Raw genomic sequence first — 19,037 nt, 5'->3', positions numbered from 1 at the left:
ACCTTTGAGTTCAATGGACTTTGGTACGTATTTTGAAACAGTTTATTTCAAAAGAAACTAAATTAATAGCCTTTAAAACATTGCAAACTGAATTCTAATAAAAATTTCACTAATTACTAATCCAGCACTGGTATTCATGGGCAAGAAGATAATAAAATAACTTTCTGACTTCCTAAACATTTTCCAAGAAAAGATACATCTGCTTTAATATGGAAATCGTTCTCAAGAGTAGGTGCCTTTGTGACTCACCATTGTAATGGTTTTTGCTTTGTTGTTACTGTTCCTTTGAAAATTGTGTTACTGCATGTGGTCTTCATGTTTTTACTGGAAATACTTCGTTTTGTAATTTGTGCTCGTAAATATTTGCATTACAAAGCATTTGAAATCTTCATGGTTTTGTGTGAAGAAAATAATTTGATATTGAAACTTCATTTTAACAAAATTTAAAGTTAAGTAAGCAGAATTTTAGACAGACTGTAACCCTTCCTAGACTTAATTCTTGGACTATAGTATGCAAGATGCTGTATTGGTGCTTTTATGATGATTGCCAACACATACCTAGGATGCCTTACTGATAATAATTCTCCTGAATTATTTTTACTGGATAGAAAAACTATTGCATTCCTGTAACATTAGTTCTACCATCCAGTGTGACAAGAAGAATGCTGAAGCCGGATGGACAATATGCCTGAAGTAACTGTGATGCACCGTAAAGCATTTCTGTTTGTCAATTTTTATAGGAAGTAGTTCAGTAATTCTGAGTCTTACTAAAGTAAGTAGTTTCTTTTTTCCCTTATGTTTCTGAGTGTTTTTGATAGGTGATGAATGCAGCATTGGTTCAGCAACGGACCTGACTGAAACAAGTTCTATGGTGGATGGAGACTGGACCATAGTGGATGAAAACTTCTCCAGTCTAAGTTTAACTCAGTCAGAGCTTGAGCAGCTCTCTCTAGAGCTGGCCAGTAAAGGGCCACACAAGTCACAGGTGCAGCTGCGGTAAGTAATGACACACTTTTGAGACTGAGAATTGCTGGCAATGCAGCATTTGGAGAAAGAAACAATCAACACAACCACACTGCAATTTTTGTCTCGGGAGTAGAAAAATAAACAGCCTTTATTTCCATACAGGTACTTGCTACATATCTTCATGGAAGCAGGATGTCTGGATTGGTGTGTTGTCATAGGCCTTATTCTCAGAGAATCTTCAGTTATCAACCAGGTTTTCAGTATCATGCAGTCCTCTGATATTGATGGAGAAATCTGTCAGAATATCAAGACTGGCCTAGATGCTGTTGACAAGTGGGCTTCTACGGATTGGTAAGTGTTGCTTTCCATGTTCAGATTCATTTGAGCTGTAGATAGTTTTAAAAGTAACTTTGAGTTATTACCTTTGCCTTAGAGGAAACCTCACTTCAGAAAGTTGTAATCAAACTGGGAAAAACCCCAAACACAAACCAAACCGAAACACAAACCAAACTGAAACAAACCTAGAGGAACCTGCTTTCCAACTTTTATTGTTTGATCAGGGTTGCCTTTTTCTCTTTATTTATAAACATTTCTGCTTTTCAGGCACATGACAGAAGTACTAATTTTAATTAATTTATGGTGTTCCGTCCCATTCTCTTCCTAGCCCTGGGTACAAGCCATTTCTAAGTATCATCAAACCACAAATCCAGAAACTAAATGAAATAGTAGAAGAGCAAGTACAACCAGAAGTGTTTCAGCCAGTGATTCCTTCTAAGGTTCCTGAACAGGCGAACCCAAGAGCTGAGGAAAGCAGGACTTCATCTAGCCATAGCACTAATCCTCAGAGTGATGCTGGCAGCAGCAATGCAAGCAGACATGAAGAGGACAAGGCTAAGACAGAGGATGAGGATTCATTTCAAGAAGGCAGTTATGACTGTGTTGTGTCTTAAATGGAAGGTGAACAACTTCCATTTGTTCAGGTGTGAAAGGAAGCAAACCAGCTCTTAGATCTGCTTCTGTGTTTTGAATTTGACTCTTTTTTTATTTTTGTTTGTTTTCGTTTTTTAATATTTCAATCTTTGAAAATTTTAGTGGGGATAATTAAATACCAGTTTCATCTAATAATTTCAAAAGGAGGCATGACTCTTTTTTGATGCAATGGCCAGACTGCAGCTTTACATTTTGATACTTTAAATAGTGTGGGAGAGTGAACACACATGGAGACAGATTCAGCCAGTGTTCATCAGAACCTTTACATCACCAACACGTTACGAAGAAACTACTTATATCTTGAGTTTAAAAGGCGAAGAGGGGATTAAATATAAAAACTGTTTTCTTTGCAGCTTGCCTGCCTAATAAATGTCTGATCAATGCAGTTCGGATTGGTTTGATACTGATATTTTGTATTAAAGACCTGTAAAATATATTGTATGTTTTTGTGAATAATCTTGTACAAATACTCAAGACTGTACCATATTTGGAGGTACCTATGTGTATTTGCATGTTTCTAGATGACTAGTAAAGTTAAAGCAGAGTTGCACTTCTTTCTGGATGAGGCATACTTTACTGACCTAACACTGACACAAGGTGGCTTACCTGTTTTTTACTGCCACTTAACAGATCTTGTAGTTGGGTTAAGGGACTGCTGAAGGTTATTTATTTCATTGTAAATTCTTTTCTGATAAATGGATTTTTAAAATGTAAATAATATCATCATATACTCTTGCTATGGAAAACTAGTTTGACAGCTCATACTTAAACATTTTTCAAACATTTTATAATATGCATACTTCTAAGACATATTTAACTTTCGTACAATGTTATGAAAACCTGGCTGCAGAAGTCTGTTGCTTTGAGGTACTTATTTTTTCTAGCTGCTGTCCCTATGTAATAACTACCTGTAACAGTATTAATTTAGATATTAGCTTGTTTGTACTGTGCAATCTGAACAAAAATGCAACATTACTCATTTTTTACACGATAAACTACTTTATTTTTTATAACATCACTTGGTTACTGACATGGACCAAACTAGTCATCATAGGGTAGTTACAGCATCTGTTGCTTTTCTGGTGTAGTTACTAAATGCACATCCATTTAAACTCTGAAATTAAGACTATTCACAATTAAGTTTTAAATGAATTGTGGTTTCATCATCTTTATTTCCTTTGTAGATAAGATCAAGTGCTTTAAAATGTACAGATACTAAGCTGTTGCTTTAGAATGGCTTTACTAAGCCAATACAACCAGTACAAGTGCAATAATTGCGAGTATTAAGTGGAAAGCTGGAGCTATTAATGAATGCAACTTGAACTTCATTTTAAGAGTTGAAACTTGAGACTGAAGTTAGAGGAAAAAAACTCAGTCTGAGTCCCAGCATTAAGCTTATTCTGCATTGTAGCTACTGGTTACAGATAATGTCTATCATACCTACAAGCCTGTTGTGACCTGATGTCAAAACTCATTATTGTTTTAAGGGGATAATACTTAAAGCTTTTTTTATTATAAAGAAACCTGCTTAATCTATGTTAAAGGAAATAAAAACTGTGCTTCAAGTTAATATTTTTCTGTGGTTCTGTGGTAATGATGTAAGCCAAGCCCATTCTGGTCAGCATTCTGCTGTTCAGGTTTTGGATCTGTGCAAGTAAAACATACATTAACTGATATATTAACATTCTTAATATTCATATCTTACTACTGTGCTACTGTTGTTTAGCAGGTAAAGCTTTTTAGTTGTGAAATTTTAGAAGTTTGTACTTCTTTAGTAATTATCTCTATGCAAATCTTATGTGTTAATTTTGTATTTTGATTTCACTGCTGTTATACTTGTAATTAAAAGACAAATGTATTCAACTTGAAGTAACTCCTGTGAAAAATAACCATTTCTGACTTCAAGCCATTCAGGTAGGCCATCTTAGAGAGACAAAGCTCTCAGAGAAACCACCTGATGAAATTGTTTTTTATACTCCTGTGGCTTGTTTTTTACAGGATTAAGGAATCGAACTTTACCTTATTAGTGCATCTTTGAAGTTACATCCACCTGCTGCTGTGAAAAGAGATGTACTGGGTTTAGGTGGCAAGGGGGGCCATGTCAGACAGAGACAGTTCCAGCAAACACAAGCTGGTGCCTCCTCTCTGTATTAAATACATTTTAATAAGGAGTAAAAAATGCTGTGGAAGGTGAGGAAGAGTCCTGCAGGCAGCCAGGCCCATAAAGGAGGATCAGGAGGCAGTAGTCCAGGCACTGGAACAGAGATTCCCTGCAGCCTGTCGCTCTATGCAAGTAAATACATTAAATGATACACTAATAGTCTTGCTAATTAGCCTCTTTTTGCTATGGTAGTGCTCAGCAGCTCAGTCCTTTTAGATGATGGGGAAGCAGCCTCTACACCTGCAACACACTGTGGAGCCCGCTGGAACAGATACCCACAGTGGCAGTCTTGGAGCACCCACACTAAGCAGGTGGACAGATGAGCCCTGAAGGAAGCTGCATCCCAAAGAGCCCACACAAGAACAGGTTTCTGGCAGGAACTGTGGCCCATGGGGATCCATGCTGGAACAGTCTCTTCGTGAAGGACTACTCCAGCAAGAGGATCCACTTGGAAGCAGTTTATGAGACTATCCCATAGAGTGGACCCTATGCTGGAGCAGAGGGCAACAGTGAGGAGAGGAAGGAAGCAGAGACTAAATGTTACAGACTGACCATGACCTGACTCTTAACTGACCATCCCCAGTTCTTCTACACCACTGTGAGAGAGAAGGCAGAAGAGTGAATCTGGGAAGGAAGGGGAGGTTGGGGGAAAGTATTTGGTTATGATATTTTAATTGGTAATAAAATTATTTTCCCAAGGCCAGTTTGTTTCATCTGTGTGGGTACCAGTGAGTAATGAGTCCCTGTCTCAACCCATCAGTTTTCTCATCCCATTTTCTCCTAGTCTGCTGAGAGGAGTGTGTCAGCAGTTTGGTAGGTACCCACCAGCTACCTAGGGTTAACCCTCCACAAAAGATCTGTTCATCTACAGATGTGCACTATTTAACTAAAGATAGGAAAAATGGGCCACTTAACCAGTTGAGGATAAACATTTTTTATGGAATTCCAACATGTTGACACTCTTCACTTTGTGTATCCAGCTCACATAAAACTGGCTGACCTAAGATTTCTTCCTTCACAACACTTTGCACATCATCATGTTTTCTTGATCTGTTTCTCATCCTGTGCAAAACTAACTGTCTCAGAGAAACAGGAACAATATTCTGTATTTCTTGCTATTAGATCCTTTAACACTGGGTATACTTACAAAACTGCTTGAATCAAGTTGCATTTCTGAAGGTAATTTTTCACTATCACTTCTGTCAACCCAAGTAAGCCAATTTTTCCTCAGCATGTTTTAGGTCAAAGAAACCAGTTCAAATGGTTTTAGAACCACAGTGTCTCTAAGCTACAGGTTTGAGAAAGCAGAAATACCTGAATTCATAATCTAGCCAGAACCTGTACAAAGGATGTCCTTTCCATAATAAACTGAGAGGAGAAGTTGTCTATGGCCATAATGATATTATAGAAGATGAAGGGTAATTTGCTGAGGGTCGCAAGCTGGCTCCAGCTGGAGGATGGATTTCCCACAAGTAAGAGGGAACACAAAGGCAACAGATGCAACCTACTGTCTCAACTTCGTCTCCTATCCTAGAGCTGAACACTGTTGAAGTACTCTAGTAGGAAGTGACAGGAATGGCAGCACGGGGTGAGTGGTGTAACTCATCCCAGTGTCTAAGCAGAGAAAAGAGAGATAAAAACTCGTTGAGTGTTCTATTTATCACGTGGTCCCTGAAATGGGAAACTCCTTGGGCTTACTCAGAGAGCACTGAGAGAAGACTTTTAATTTAAGAGTCCACAGCTGGAGCCTAAAGCTACTACATAGCAGACACAAGGCACCTAACTGCTCTTTCCATACTTTTTTTCAAGTTATTGTTTCCTATCCAAAAAAACTCCAAACCCCCCCAAGAAACTCCCAACAAAAAAAAATGACTAAACAATACAAAACAAACACCTTGAAACAAAACAAACCAAAACCACCCAAACAGAACAAACCATCACCTTCTCCCTTGAAAAAATCATCTCCAAATAAACTGTGTATGGGCAGCTTTCTAAGATGGTTACTTAAATTCACCTGTACACTTACTGGCTTTAAAGCTTCTATTTGTTTCATTCTCAGAACAGATTGAAAGAACTATTCCTTTTTAGATGAATTACTGCTAGTTTTTAAGACTGACTCTTTCATCTTTCTGCAACTGAATTTTTAAAAAAAATGTTTGCGAAGGAACACTGATGCTTGACAGTCTGCTTGAAATACAGATCTCCCTAAACTGGCTTGTACTTCCTGCTCAAGACTCTGCTTTAATGCTTAGCATGTTCTGAGCATGATAGAACCATGAAGAGTTGCAGCCCAACAGAACCTCTTCCACAGTGAACAGAAGAGCCTGGCTAATTTCTAGGATCAATTTATCCCCCAAGACTGAAAGGGATTTAAATGAAGGTTGAGAATGAATGTTCTGTCTTCAAAATGGAAGCCACAATTACATAAATTGACACAAACCACAGACTGTAGTTTTACTGATCTTGCCTGCCTTCCTACCATTCTCCACCAAGACCACATACCAAGTTCTAAAATGGGTCACCCTGCAGGTCCCTTCCAACTATCATAGTGTCAGATTATGTTTAGCCCTCAAGGGAGAAAAGTATGGAACAGCTTTGCTGTGCAGGCAAACTGTTCTTCAGCTATGTCCCACCTGCTACAACTGCCTCTGTATAGACTTGTTAGATCTTGTCTATTTGATTAGTGTTTCTCTAGGAGAACTGCAATCCAACACAGACTGACAGACATTAAAGACAGGTCTTACTAGCACAGAACAGCCCCATTCATCTCAATAGTCTGTCAGTCTGTTTATGATAGCTGAAATTTTTCTGTTCATTGCACCTATCCCAACACTTCTTTCTTCAAATGCATGCTTCTACTTGACAGACAATCTTGAAGGTATGGGGACACAATGTAAGGATGCACTAGATTGTATAACAACATAGTAGGGGCTTCCTTTGCTTAAATTGATAAAGTGCTTAGTACTCAGCTTCAGAAATATGTATTTTAATAGAAAACAGTAGATTCTCAAAGCCATCAAAATGAGGGAAAAACAGAAGAAAGCAATTTAGAAAATGCTGTGGATGTAAATTGTTTCTGATGAGCATAAGGTAATTCTAACCAACTGTTTACTGCTTCTACTAAGAATAAATAATGTTTCTACTCTATGCCCTTGTACCCTTAAAGTTACCAGCTGCTTGCATTTCATACAATTCAAAGAGTAAATCACACAATGCTTTTTTAGGAGAAATAGTAACCCACAGTAGCAGAAGACTCATCTGCTTGTACTTGAATAGGGAAGCAAATGGACACAAACAGGGAATGTTTCCATCCTGGTTTTTTTTCATAGTTTAACAATAAAACTGGTCTCAACCATCAATTTTGCAAAGAATACTTAGCTTGGCTACCAGTGACTCCTCTGTATCACATCTTTTTCAAAAACCACCTTCCTCTCCAGGAAACCAGCCAGAATTCACATTTTAACTTTTCTCAACTCAGATGATTTTTGCATTCTTTGGCCAAGCTTATCTTCCGCACAGCTCTAAACACCACCTCAAACCACGTCAAACCCAGCACCTCTTAGTAGTACTTCTACCCCAAGGTCAAGTAAAACATTACTGCAATGAACTCAAATATATAGTCTTTAATTATGCTAAAAATCAAGTGTCACCAATCAAGTTTTACTTTTATTTACAAAGACAGAAATTGCAACAAACCAGACATACCTCAAAGTAAATTTATTTAACAAGGATTAAATCCTGAGACAGCAGAAGTTATTGCTTCACTTTAAAGTTTCAGAAATTGCCAACAGGCATTTTTATATTTTTGGCTCCCAGTATGAATTCTTCGCACAGCACTTCCAAAGCTTTAAATCACAAGCAAAACACAAAAATCAAAACTGAGGAAGATGAAGATGGTAAGTATCAGTGCAGCTTTAGTTAACGAGCTGTGCATCAGCTAGAGTACAGTACAATACGTTTGCTGAGATTCAAGACACAAGAGTTTTAGTTTATAACTCTGATTTTCAAATCATTAATAGCACTTTTAAATAATATAGGGATTATACTTTCAAATCAGATACAATCAAATGAATGATGATTAATGCACATTAATGTATAAACCCACAGGCTTTAAGATACTGATGGCCAGTTCACTATGATTACAGAAATTAAACCTCTTACCCTAGTCCATGAGTTGACAATCTTTGTTAATGTCCCTTGCACCAATGACACTGGTTCTTTCCACTATTACACACAACTACAGAACAATCCAAAGGAAAAATACGTGACTGGAGAGTTGTTATCCATCACAGCTCATACAAATTAACTGTCACACAATTTCCTTTCATGTGCTCTGCAAACTTACCAGTCCTAGCATGTTTCTACTTGAAATGATGATGCCTGCTCTGCATGACATTAGGCTATACTCATGAGATTAAAAAAAACTATTTAAATTTGTAGCATGGTATTGATATAGCCAAATGTTTTATAAATAATTTGGAAAAAAACATTAAGTTCCTTCAGATACGCCAAATTCTTTGAATTTCAGAAATTACCCTTAACTATTAACCACTGCACTAAAAACCTCAAAAATCTGGTAAGTATAAAAAAAGAGGTCAGTAGCTTCTGATTTCAAAGCTTGCCAATTAAAATTGGAAGATACTCTAAAACAGAGTCATTTATAAAATCCATCCTTTGAAAATAAAATAAGAGCAATCCAGAATATTAGAAATCTTTACCAGATTACTCTTTTAGGTGCTTTTCCTTAAGGAAAGGAAACTTTATTTTAAGGAAGAGTAAAATGTATTAGGAAGTGCAATACTGACACACTACCAAAAGTTTCTCCAGAGGAGATACCAAAGTTACCCAATTCTAATAAATTGGAAGGAAACTTAAAATTTAGAGTATATTAGTTACAAGACATCCACTTAAAGGAGTGAGGACTTAGCTGTATGAGACAGCAAGTCACACACTCTTGTGCTGATAATGAAAGATCCAAATAGGAACAAAACCACAAGATGGTAGTTAGGCTGAACTAAGCCACTCATGCTGCAACACCAAAGAGACAGGAAAAGGGCTAGAACTAGTTTTTTAACAGAAACATACAATTTGGATACACAATTACCACATCCCCTCATAATATTGATTTCTCTGTACTGGGCATTTGCCAAGGACTGATCGCAACCTACATGAGTACCACAGCTTTCAGTGACTTCATCCAGTGACAAAAGTAATGCTTTGCCACCTCTGCCATGCTCCCACAGGAACAAACACCTTCTAGCTGGAGATCAGACATAAATAGGATGGATAGGATTGGTAGGTGATACTCCATGTATCAGTGAAGTAAGGTTTTATTTTACATAGTATCAAAATAATTCCATGAAGCCCTTCCATTACAATTGCCACTATTTATTATGCTAATATTACCTCATCAAGTGCAGTTTTCATTTAAAGAAACCCACTAGCCAAACTGCCACTTCAGTGGAAGAGCCAAGGTGAACTGCATTCAGAAAAGTATTATTATATCCCCAAGATAGCAGTAGTCTTTAAATAGTCAAACTGCCAAAGAAACACCTTTTGCCAAAGTATTTTAAATTCTTGCTGAAGTCTCTGGCATCTTGTTAGAAAGTGCTTGCCACAAGGGCATGCTGCATTAGAGATAACCCTATTAGCACTGCAGCACTGCTGTCAAAATTAGAAGACAAAAAGGTCATAGGTACAGGACCAGCCAGAAGAAAATGTCCAGTTGGGAAACCTCTCCAGTAAGGCAAAGAGTTGAGGTGACTTTTGATCTTCCCCAAAAAAGTAATGTGCTGCTATGGCGAGGGAGACTATTCCATCAGAATGCTTCTCTGGAGCCTGAAAGTGAGAAAAGGACAACACAGTCTTTATGATTATTCCTGACACTTCAACATGAGATCAATTCAGATGCAGTTTTCTCCAGACAATATCTATGCAACAAAATCCATCCTGCAGTTTTTTGTCCTCTATATTAAAACACTTCCCATCTTCAATATATCAGTCTGGTTACATGACAAGTTCAATTTGAAATGAACTGGCAACCAGATGTTTAGATATTTAGTGCCTCTGATGTGTTACACAGCTTCCACGTGCTCCTAGTTTAGTGTTTTTATCTGTCTGTTTTGCTGCCAAATCAAGATACGGACTCCAACACAGTATGTACGCTGACCCTTCTACGGCAAATCCTGAGTATATACAGCCTCTTCTGCCTACCTTTGCCTCTATCAGACTTGCAAGGCTTGTCATACTTGAGACTCCAGTCTGCTTTACCGAGTACCCTTTGAAGATTATTTATGTTTAGACAGCCTGGTGCAGGAAAGAAAAATGGACTTACTGAACTTTCAATGATACCTGTAATATTTACTCAAAGGATAAGACACTGCTAAACCTATAATAAAAACATACAGGTCTGCAAAAAAATATTCCTTTGCAAGTTAGAAAGTGCAGAGGCAGATCATAAATCTCAGTGAAACAGGCTTCCAGCCTTGCTTCCAGCTGAAAATAATGTAAAAGAAAATTTAGAAAACAAAGCTTTTACAACTCTCTTCAGCTTGAAGACAGGTACATTTTCCACCAAGGATTCCTGTATTTTCCCAAAACCAAGCAAACAAGAGAAGAGAAAGGGAAAGAGAACTACTCATAATAATAATAATAATAATAATAATAATAATAATAATAATAATAATAGTAATAATAATAATAATAATAATAATAAACTCTGAAATAACAGTAGTAAAGATAAAACTTCAAGAACTGCGAGGTTAAGATCAGAGAAATCAAAACTTATGATCAAAGACCATGCGGACAAGAAAAATATTTTTCCCTTGGCTGTCAAGTTGGTGGACTACTCATGGAAAATACATGGGAGCTGATCTATAAAGCTGATGTATCAAAAGAGGGATACTAGAATTAAGAGCTACCAAATAAAGAAAAGCATTAGGAAGTTACTGTGACATTTTTCACACAGGAATGCTGCCATGGTGGGAAGAGGGTGGACCAAAGCATCACCAGGTTTCCAGCCGTGCCGCACTCACCGTCACTTCCATCCAGAATTGCCAGGGAGCCGCATGCAGCCCATGGGAGTAGAACACAAAGTAGTCTCCCCCCAGGCTGGCGACCGGCATTCCATCCCCAAGGGACCAGCGGGACAACACTGAGCCTGCGTGCGGCCGCACGTACAGGGACATGTGGCTTGGGCCTGCGGGGACAGAGATGCGTGTCCACATGTGTCAATGGGCAGAGGCAGAGTAACCACCTGCTTTCCCAAGGAATAGCAGGGCATCCTTGAACTATTATTCATGTCTTCCAAAGCATGAGAGAGATGAGTTCTCTAGAGAAGATGTTCCAATTTTTTCTAAGCACTGGGATAAGTGAGATAATGATGTAACAGAGGAATACAGGACATTTTATAATAATAAATATAAAAAAGTCTTATACATACTAACATATAAAATGCTACAAGATCCAGTTTAGAAAAGACCCTCTGTAAAACAATCAAGACTTACTCAAGACAGATGAGGTTACCAGAAATAAGGACTGCATGACACTACTCACAGCTTCTAGTGTGCTATGAAATTGAATTAATTCATGCTAATTTCAGAAAGCTCACTATCCTGGGAACAGCACTAGAACCTGCAGTAATGGAGTCAAAGCCTGATTTATTATGGGCATAAAAATAAACACAGATCATAAACCAGAAGCTTCAGTCACTCACCAGATACTTCAAAGCTTAACCTCACAGAGTTCCAGGGCATCAGCTTCTTGGACAGAAGTTTAAACTGAATAGGGCTTCTTGGCAAAATTTCTGGAGCAGGAAGATACCAGTTTTTCCTGTGGAGAAAAAAAAAGTTTCAAGTTATTCTCAATGCAACACCTGGAGGTACTAAACATTAGAAGACAAGAAGTTTCTCCATAGTACAGCTCACTGTTGCTACTACACGAAATATTAAAAAGGTGTTGATTCTAGCAGAAGGCAGGTAAAATCAGCTTTTGGCCAGACAAATATTTAAAGGGTATATTAATAGAAAAATAGTCACCAGTGAATCAATTCATTACCTTAATCTGCCTTAAAATTACAAAACAAATGATTGAGAATATTTTCACCTTCAAACACCTAAACTTTTGCTCTCAAGATTCTTGAGGTGTGAGAAATACCCACAGCAGTTAGTTTCCTTCTGTGGAGACCTGCTACTCTAAACATCCTCTGCTGTCAGCTGCAGTGAAGGAAGGGAAGAAGAGAGATGACATATATCCTCCTCCTCTGAAGTGCCCTTTAAGAGGCCCCCCCCTTCACCTTTTTCTCCACTGGTGCTTACATCTAATTTCCACACATCAACTGCTACAGCTCCTGCAGCAGACCCATAGCAGAAGACACAGCACCTAGGCAGAAGTTTGTCTTCTGAAGAGGAAGGATATTACTTTTCGATCAAGATTATGCCTAGTTTTTCTTCCCTTTTGTAAGTGAAATTGCATGAACGAGTCCTGTATTTTGCAGTAAAATGCTCAAGTGAAGCGGAGTTCACACAAACCGGAAGATGAAATGCACTGGCAGAATCCAAGGAAGGCCACAGAAGGGAGCCTGCTCCTCGCATGGAGTTCTAATGGTGTCATTGATTTCAGGTACATGGGGAGTTATGTGAGATATTCCATTATAATCGAACCCATTAATCCATATACCAGAATCACTTTTAACCACATTTCCATCTAGATCATGAAATCTTCTGCTTGTATGCTAGAAGAAAAAAAAAACAAACAACAAACACAGAAAGATAATGGAGCCTCTGGAGTTTTGCAAGAGTCAGAGGGGATTCTGACATATCCTCCCTGTGAATGCTTAAGGTCTTCTGCATTTTCAGTACCTTTCAGCACTGAACACATATCTGAGTATTTAAGAATATAAATGCAAGAATTCCTCAGAAAAGAAACATACCATAAAAACACCATCAGAAAATGACTGTTTTAGTCCACCTCAATCCACATTCACTTTTTAAATTACCATTGTTTACACAATTCACCCACTTAAAACCCCCTAAAACACCCTGCTCTTCTGACACAGATGAGCTGAACACTGACAGCGAACAAGGGAAGCATTAGCAATTGTTTCAAATCCAGGAATAATCATTAGAGCTGTAAAAGCAACAAAGAAAGGGGATATTAAGCCTTGAAAAAACTGAACACTCTTGCAACCAAAAGAGGCAATACAACATGCAAAGCTTTTCTTACCTGGAGAAAGACTCGCTTAGGCTTTGGGTTAGCTGCATCAGAACTGTAAGGAAAGAAGATTCCACTACAAACGAGAATCAGAGTGACTACAAACACAGTAGTTAAAGTTACTAGCGTCGTTTTTGTACTTTTGACAAGGTAAATGAAGTTAATCTAGAGAATAAAAAAACAGTCCAGTTATAAAAGTGCAACATTTAGATATAAAACTTTACTTGTATAATTCTACAATTCAATTATGGAACTGAAGGCACATTAAAAAGACATAATTGCAAGTACCACCTCATACAAGACACTTCTTTTTAATCTCAGTATTTAAAACTAATATTTTTAAAGATGATTTATTTTATAAAAAGGAATAAAGTACTTCCTGGAACTTTCAAAACTTTCCTGTTTTTAAAACATCTGACAACAAAAACAACAAAAAAACCACCCCAACAGAATCTTTCCAGGTTCTATGGCAGCAGAAAAATCCCACAAATTTGAGTATTCTTTTTGAAGTTTGTACATGCATTGTTTAGTCATATATTACACCTAAAATGAATCTCTGCTCAAAATTCAGCATTACTTTCGTATTTTGTATCAGTCTTTACTACATCATCATACCAGCCAAAAAAAAATCTGCTTCAATGACCTTTCTTTGACTAATACAAACCATGGAATCTTTGACACACGTTCTAGAACTTTACTGTAACATTTAAGGCACTGTAAAATTATCACTAACTTCCAGTATTAATTAAAAAAACCCATCTCATTCTAAACTATAGAGAAAGCCTAAGAGTTTTAAACAACATTTACAAATTCTACTTACAAAATAGGAAGACAGGATCATAGTGAAGATCACAATAAATCCTGCTAATACCAGATCTGGTGGAATTTCTGAACCACTACGTCCCATGACAGGTGTAAACATTTCAAACACAGTCCAACTAAGATACAGCATATACAGATAGGGAACAAACATCCCCAGCATGTACATCACAATAAACTTTATTGTGGCACCTATACAGAACAGGAAAAAACAAAAGACAAAAAAGTAGAAACTTAAAAGGACATAAACACAAAGCTTTACTGATATATCCACAAGGATTTACTGCTGCAAGTCCCAATACACAATACTGGTCCTCATCCCTGACATGGATATGGGAAGAAGATCTCATTTTGCACAGCCAACAGCAGTATAATTTTCAAAACCACCACAAAATTAATCTTGTATTACAAAAACCAAAAAAAAAAAAAACATGTTTTCTGTCCCAAGCATCATTTAAATATTACAATATTTTTATGAACCTTTACTGTTCATCAAAATTCTGATCACTAATTAATATACTCACATACTGTTCTTTTAACCTGAGACATGGGATGTTTTTCAGTGTATTTTTTTAAAGCTTCCCACACTTTCAAACTGTCTTTAGTTCAAGAACACTTTTTTTCATTATGAAAATGTGACTTAGTTAATTTGACTACTCAAAGTCAATGTTTGCAACTTCTTTTGCAAGTAGGGGTACAAGTTTCGAAATATAATTTCTGCCCCTCAAAACCCATACCTTTTTGGCTGAATTCCTTGTGGATCATCAGCTTAGTGAGTAGAGGAAATGCTACCCATAATGTACAAATGAATGCTGAACAAAGGCCCATCTGAGTCATCACAGCCAATGCTATTGACCAAATCATCAATGAGGCATCAAAAAAAACATCTCCCAGGTACTGCTCATTCACATTCTGTAACAAAAAAGAAGAAATACATTTAATTACTGTGCACATTCCATAGATCCCATCTCATGAGAACATATAGAAAAATCCACATTCCTTGTGAATGTGTCTACAACTTTTCCTTGGGCAAAACAATTTTGACAAACATCATCTAACCATCCTCCAACCATACAGAATTATCCATGACAGTGTATTTTTTTATTAGTTTTCTAAATCTGCTGACATAACTTGAAAAAGAGATTACATAGGCTGGGGAAGAAGGAGGAAGGGAATGTACAAATGACAATACCAAAGAATACACAAGTCTAGTGTTTTAGGCGAAGAGTGCCTTTTTCAAAAAAAGTAACGCAGCATATTAAAAAACTATTTAAAACTTACGGGTGAAAAAATGAGAATGTAAACTAGTTTTTGAACAGCTGTTAACAGATTTCTTACACAAGCACTATTATTAGAGCACAAATATTATACTGGTGCCTTTTTAGGTCATGCCACAGGCTGTCACTTCCGAAGTCTGTTTATTAAGATATATTATTTGTTTTGAATAAAAGACATCATATGTGAGACAACAGCAGATATGTTTCAGGGGGGGTGGAGGAAAGAAGAAATGTAACCATCAAAAATATTTGGTTTGGGTTTGTTTTTGTTTTTTTTTTTTTTAAGTTACATGGGCAATCCTGCAGTGTTTGCAGTGCATGATTCCAAACGGCAAACCCTGCTAGTAGCACAAGGGACTGCTTGCATGAACAATGGTTATCAGAAAGCACCTACTTCAGTTCCAGGGCGAGGAGGAAAAAAAAAAGAGGAGAGTGAAGAAACATACAAGTTACCAAACCTATTTCAAAACACAAAGCTTATCATGTCACAAGATGCTGAGCCATGAATAGGCATTGCCTCTGATAGCCAAGGAAGAGATTGGCTTCCAAAATTTTTATGCAACTTTTAAGTCAAATGCAAGTTACAGAAGCAACATTAACTGTACAGTGTGGTGCAAGCTACAGCATGCAACACTTCTGATTTTCAGATGGTTGATCTGATGATTAGGCAATCAGTAGGCATGAATTAGATCTAAAGCCTGAAATGTTTTAACAGCTAATGAAAGTAACAGCCAGCTCATCCAGACCACTGGAAAATGGTAACATTGCATCTATTTTATAAATGGCTCATCTTTTCCACAAAGGGAAAACACCAAATACACCTATTTAGTAACATAAGTGTACCACTTAACACTCCCCTTCCCCCAAAAATTTCAACAAACCTACTTCCAGAGAAAGATACGATGGATCCACTCAGAATTTTTCACACATGGCATGAAGTTCTTAGACTTTTTAAAACATTTGTATTTGGATGACAACTAAGGCTTCCTAAATTCCCTTGTCCAAAACCCATCTAAATGGCTGAGATGGTGTAAGTTACAGCAAGCTGAATTGTTGTAGTGTGTTTTGTTTAAAATTCATGTCTGCCCCGTTTTCCTCCTTAATCCCCTCCTCTCCCAAGCTGCCAATCTTCCCAAGGTCCTCCCTAACCCCCTCCATTCCAAGTTGTCAGTCCTCCCCTTCCCCACCCCTTTCTCCAGAATGTTCCTTGTCAATCCTCCCTATCCCTACCCCTCCTTACAGAGTGTTCCCTGTCTGTTTTGTTATACTTGACACCCTGTTTGTTACTTTGTGTTATTCTACTCCCCTACTTCTCCTGATAGGTTTATAATAGTTTAGTCCCACCTTAGACCACTCCCCAGCTTTAGCCTCATTGGTTAATGTTCCTGCACCCCTCCTCCTGAGTTCCTGTATAAAACTTCTGATAAATACACTCTGGTTTACCCCAAGACCCGTGTCCTCGTTATCTGTCCCTGCGCCGAACCTGCCGATAGCTGGGATTGCAGAACTCTTGCTGCCCAGCGCGTCCCCGCGATGGTGTGCTGCGACACTGAATGACTAAATATTACTGCACCTAAAACCTCAACCTAGCAGGCCTGAGTAGTCAACTTCTGCCCTGGAAGAGTGTCAGCTGTCAGATACCTCAAGACTATTCTTATTTAACACAAAACCATATAGGACTATTATAATCTATAATAATGAAATTATTATACAAGTTAAATCGCATTGGTTAATCCAGAAAAAAGAATACCAAGCAAAACAGGTAGACAGACCGTAATCATGGCAAATGACAGCAATGGAAAAGTAACACACCAAATCCTTATTGAGCTTTGCAGGGGTCTAAATGACTTTTACCTATTGCAGAGAAGAACACAGAAAACCAAGAGCTCTGTTTCAACTCCAGCTGTGGTCAAAATAACTATAAATCAGCATAATCACAGAATTGTTTAGGTCAGAAAATACGTTTAAGATCATTTGATCTAAGCCTTACACTGCCAAGGCCACTGGTCAACCATGTCCCTAAGTTCCACATCTAGACACCTTTTAAACACCTCCAGGGATGGTAACCCAACCCTTTCCCCAGGCAGCCTGTTTCAGAGCTTAATAATCCTTTCCACAAATAAATGTCTCTTAATATCTAGTCTGAACTTTCCCTGGCATAACTTGATATTTCCTCTTGTCCTGTTGCTGGTTGTCTGGGAGAAGAGGCCAAACCCCACCTGGCCATACCCTTCTGTCAGGCAGTTGCAGAGAGCGATAACGTGCCCCTGAGCCTCCTTTCCTCCAGCCTGAACAATCCCAGCTCCCTCAACTGCTCCTCACAGGACTTGTGCTCCAGACCCTTCCCCAGCTCCACTGCCCTTCTCTGGACATGCTCCAACACCAAGATTACCTTCTTGTACTGAAGGGCCCAAAACTGAGCACAGGATTTGAGGTGTGGCCTCACCAGCTCTGAGTACAGGGGGCAATCCCTGCCCTGCTCCTGCTGGCCACACTATTGCTGGTACAGGCCAGGATGCCATTGGCCTTCTTGGCCACCTGGGCACTGCTGGCTCATGTTCAGCTGCTGTCACCAGCACCCCCAGGGCCTTTTCCTGTGGGCAGCTCTGCAGCCACTCTGCCCCAGCCTGTGGCACTGCCTGGGGTTGTTGTGACCTAAGTCACAAAGGCTCCTGCCTCTTTTCTGAAACATTTCCTAAAGGTCAAAGCTGCCTTAAATTACATAACTTTTACCTCTCTGATTCAGCAGAACAATCTCTATGTTTAGATGAAGCAATTTTTTACAGTGACACTTTAAATACTAAAAAGCTTTTCGTTTTTTTTTAAGCAGTTCAGAGCTGTCTTCCACAGATTAAACACCTCATTGCCCTTCAACAATAACAACAAAGACTTGCCTACCTTGTAGAAGAACTTCTTGGCTAGCATGTGCACAAGAATGAGCTTAGCTGCAGCTGCAGTGCCATAGAGAGACACAGAAACATAGAAATGGGTGTACCAAGAAAGAGCCCGTCCAATGAAGGAGACAAACATTGCCACCATGAGGACTGCTACCAGTGTGCACACCCAGCTCATCAGGGTCAAGCTGAATGCAGTCAGTAGTTTCTTCAGATTATGAACAGCTATGAAGAAGAAAAAAGAAGTTTCATTCAACACTTGTATATTCTACTGCAGACTATAATAAAAATTTTACTTATCTGATAGTGTAACTACTTTAATGACCAAAATAAAGGGATCCCCTGTGAAGATATCTTAACAGCAGAGTTTGCATCACTTAGCCTAATTATTTGCATGCCTATTTGCACACATCCCTGCTGCAATGTTTATTCCCAGAATACTGGTGTATTTGGCAGATTACAGCTTTCTTAATACCAAAAATTTTACTAGGGGGCTGATGGAGCCACAGTTCCACTTTTAAGTATACAAAAAAGCCCAACAAGAAACTCAACTAAAAACAACCATAAAAACTCCAAAACAAAATAAAACTCTCCCCCTAAAAAATACAGAATCAAACCAAACAAACAAACCACCAAAAAAACCCCAAGCCCCTCTCCTCATTCCCCCAAAAACAACAAAAAATTTGGGTTGTTTTTCTTGTAACATTTTCTTACTCCAAA

General features: G+C 38.2%; 2 protein-coding genes across 7 annotated transcripts in view; one reads left to right on the top strand and one right to left on the bottom strand.

Annotated features, from left to right (window-relative positions):
• Positions 1-3,521, top strand: part of RIC1 (RIC1 homolog, RAB6A GEF complex partner 1) — a 46,655-nt gene extending 43,134 nt beyond the window's left edge. For 3 of the 5 annotated variants that reach the window (XM_054002450.1, XM_054002448.1, XM_054002452.1), the window contains 3 exons: positions 807-996; positions 1,129-1,317; positions 1,631-3,521. In XM_054002450.1, coding sequence (XP_053858425.1) covers positions 807-996; positions 1,129-1,317; positions 1,631-1,916 — 665 coding nt within the window. In that variant the 3' untranslated portion in view covers positions 1,917-3,521. Of the gene's footprint in view, positions 1-780; positions 997-1,128; positions 1,318-1,630 lie in introns of those variants that run through there. The other 2 variants (XM_054002451.1, XM_054002453.1) reach the window with 2 other exon arrangements.
• A 4,204-nt stretch (positions 3,522-7,725) lies between these two features.
• ERMP1 (endoplasmic reticulum metallopeptidase 1) overlaps positions 7,726-19,037 on the bottom strand; it is a 21,452-nt gene continuing 10,140 nt past the window's right edge. The window contains exons 8-16 of one of the 2 annotated variants that reach the window (XR_008441115.1): positions 18,322-18,542; positions 14,884-15,058; positions 14,148-14,338; positions 13,340-13,492; positions 12,646-12,848; positions 11,832-11,947; positions 11,152-11,315; positions 9,524-9,955; positions 7,726-9,377 (exon numbers count right to left, since the gene is read on the bottom strand). Coding sequence is in view for 1 of the 2 variants with exons in the window: in XM_054002454.1 (XP_053858429.1) it covers positions 9,791-9,955; positions 11,152-11,315; positions 11,832-11,947; positions 12,646-12,848; positions 13,340-13,492; positions 14,148-14,338; positions 14,884-15,058; positions 18,322-18,542 (1,388 nt within the window). In the remaining variant the exon portion in view is untranslated. Of the gene's footprint in view, positions 9,956-11,151; positions 11,316-11,831; positions 11,948-12,645; positions 12,849-13,339; positions 13,493-14,147; positions 14,339-14,883; positions 15,059-18,321; positions 18,543-19,037 lie in introns of both variants that reach the window. The other variant, XM_054002454.1, reaches the window with a different exon arrangement.

The sequence above is a fragment of the Vidua macroura genome, chromosome Z (genome assembly GCF_024509145.1).
Source record: "Vidua macroura isolate BioBank_ID:100142 chromosome Z, ASM2450914v1, whole genome shotgun sequence".
Classification (NCBI taxonomy): domain Eukaryota; kingdom Metazoa; phylum Chordata; class Aves; order Passeriformes; family Viduidae; genus Vidua; species Vidua macroura.
This window is presented reverse-complemented; position numbering and strand designations above follow the sequence as displayed.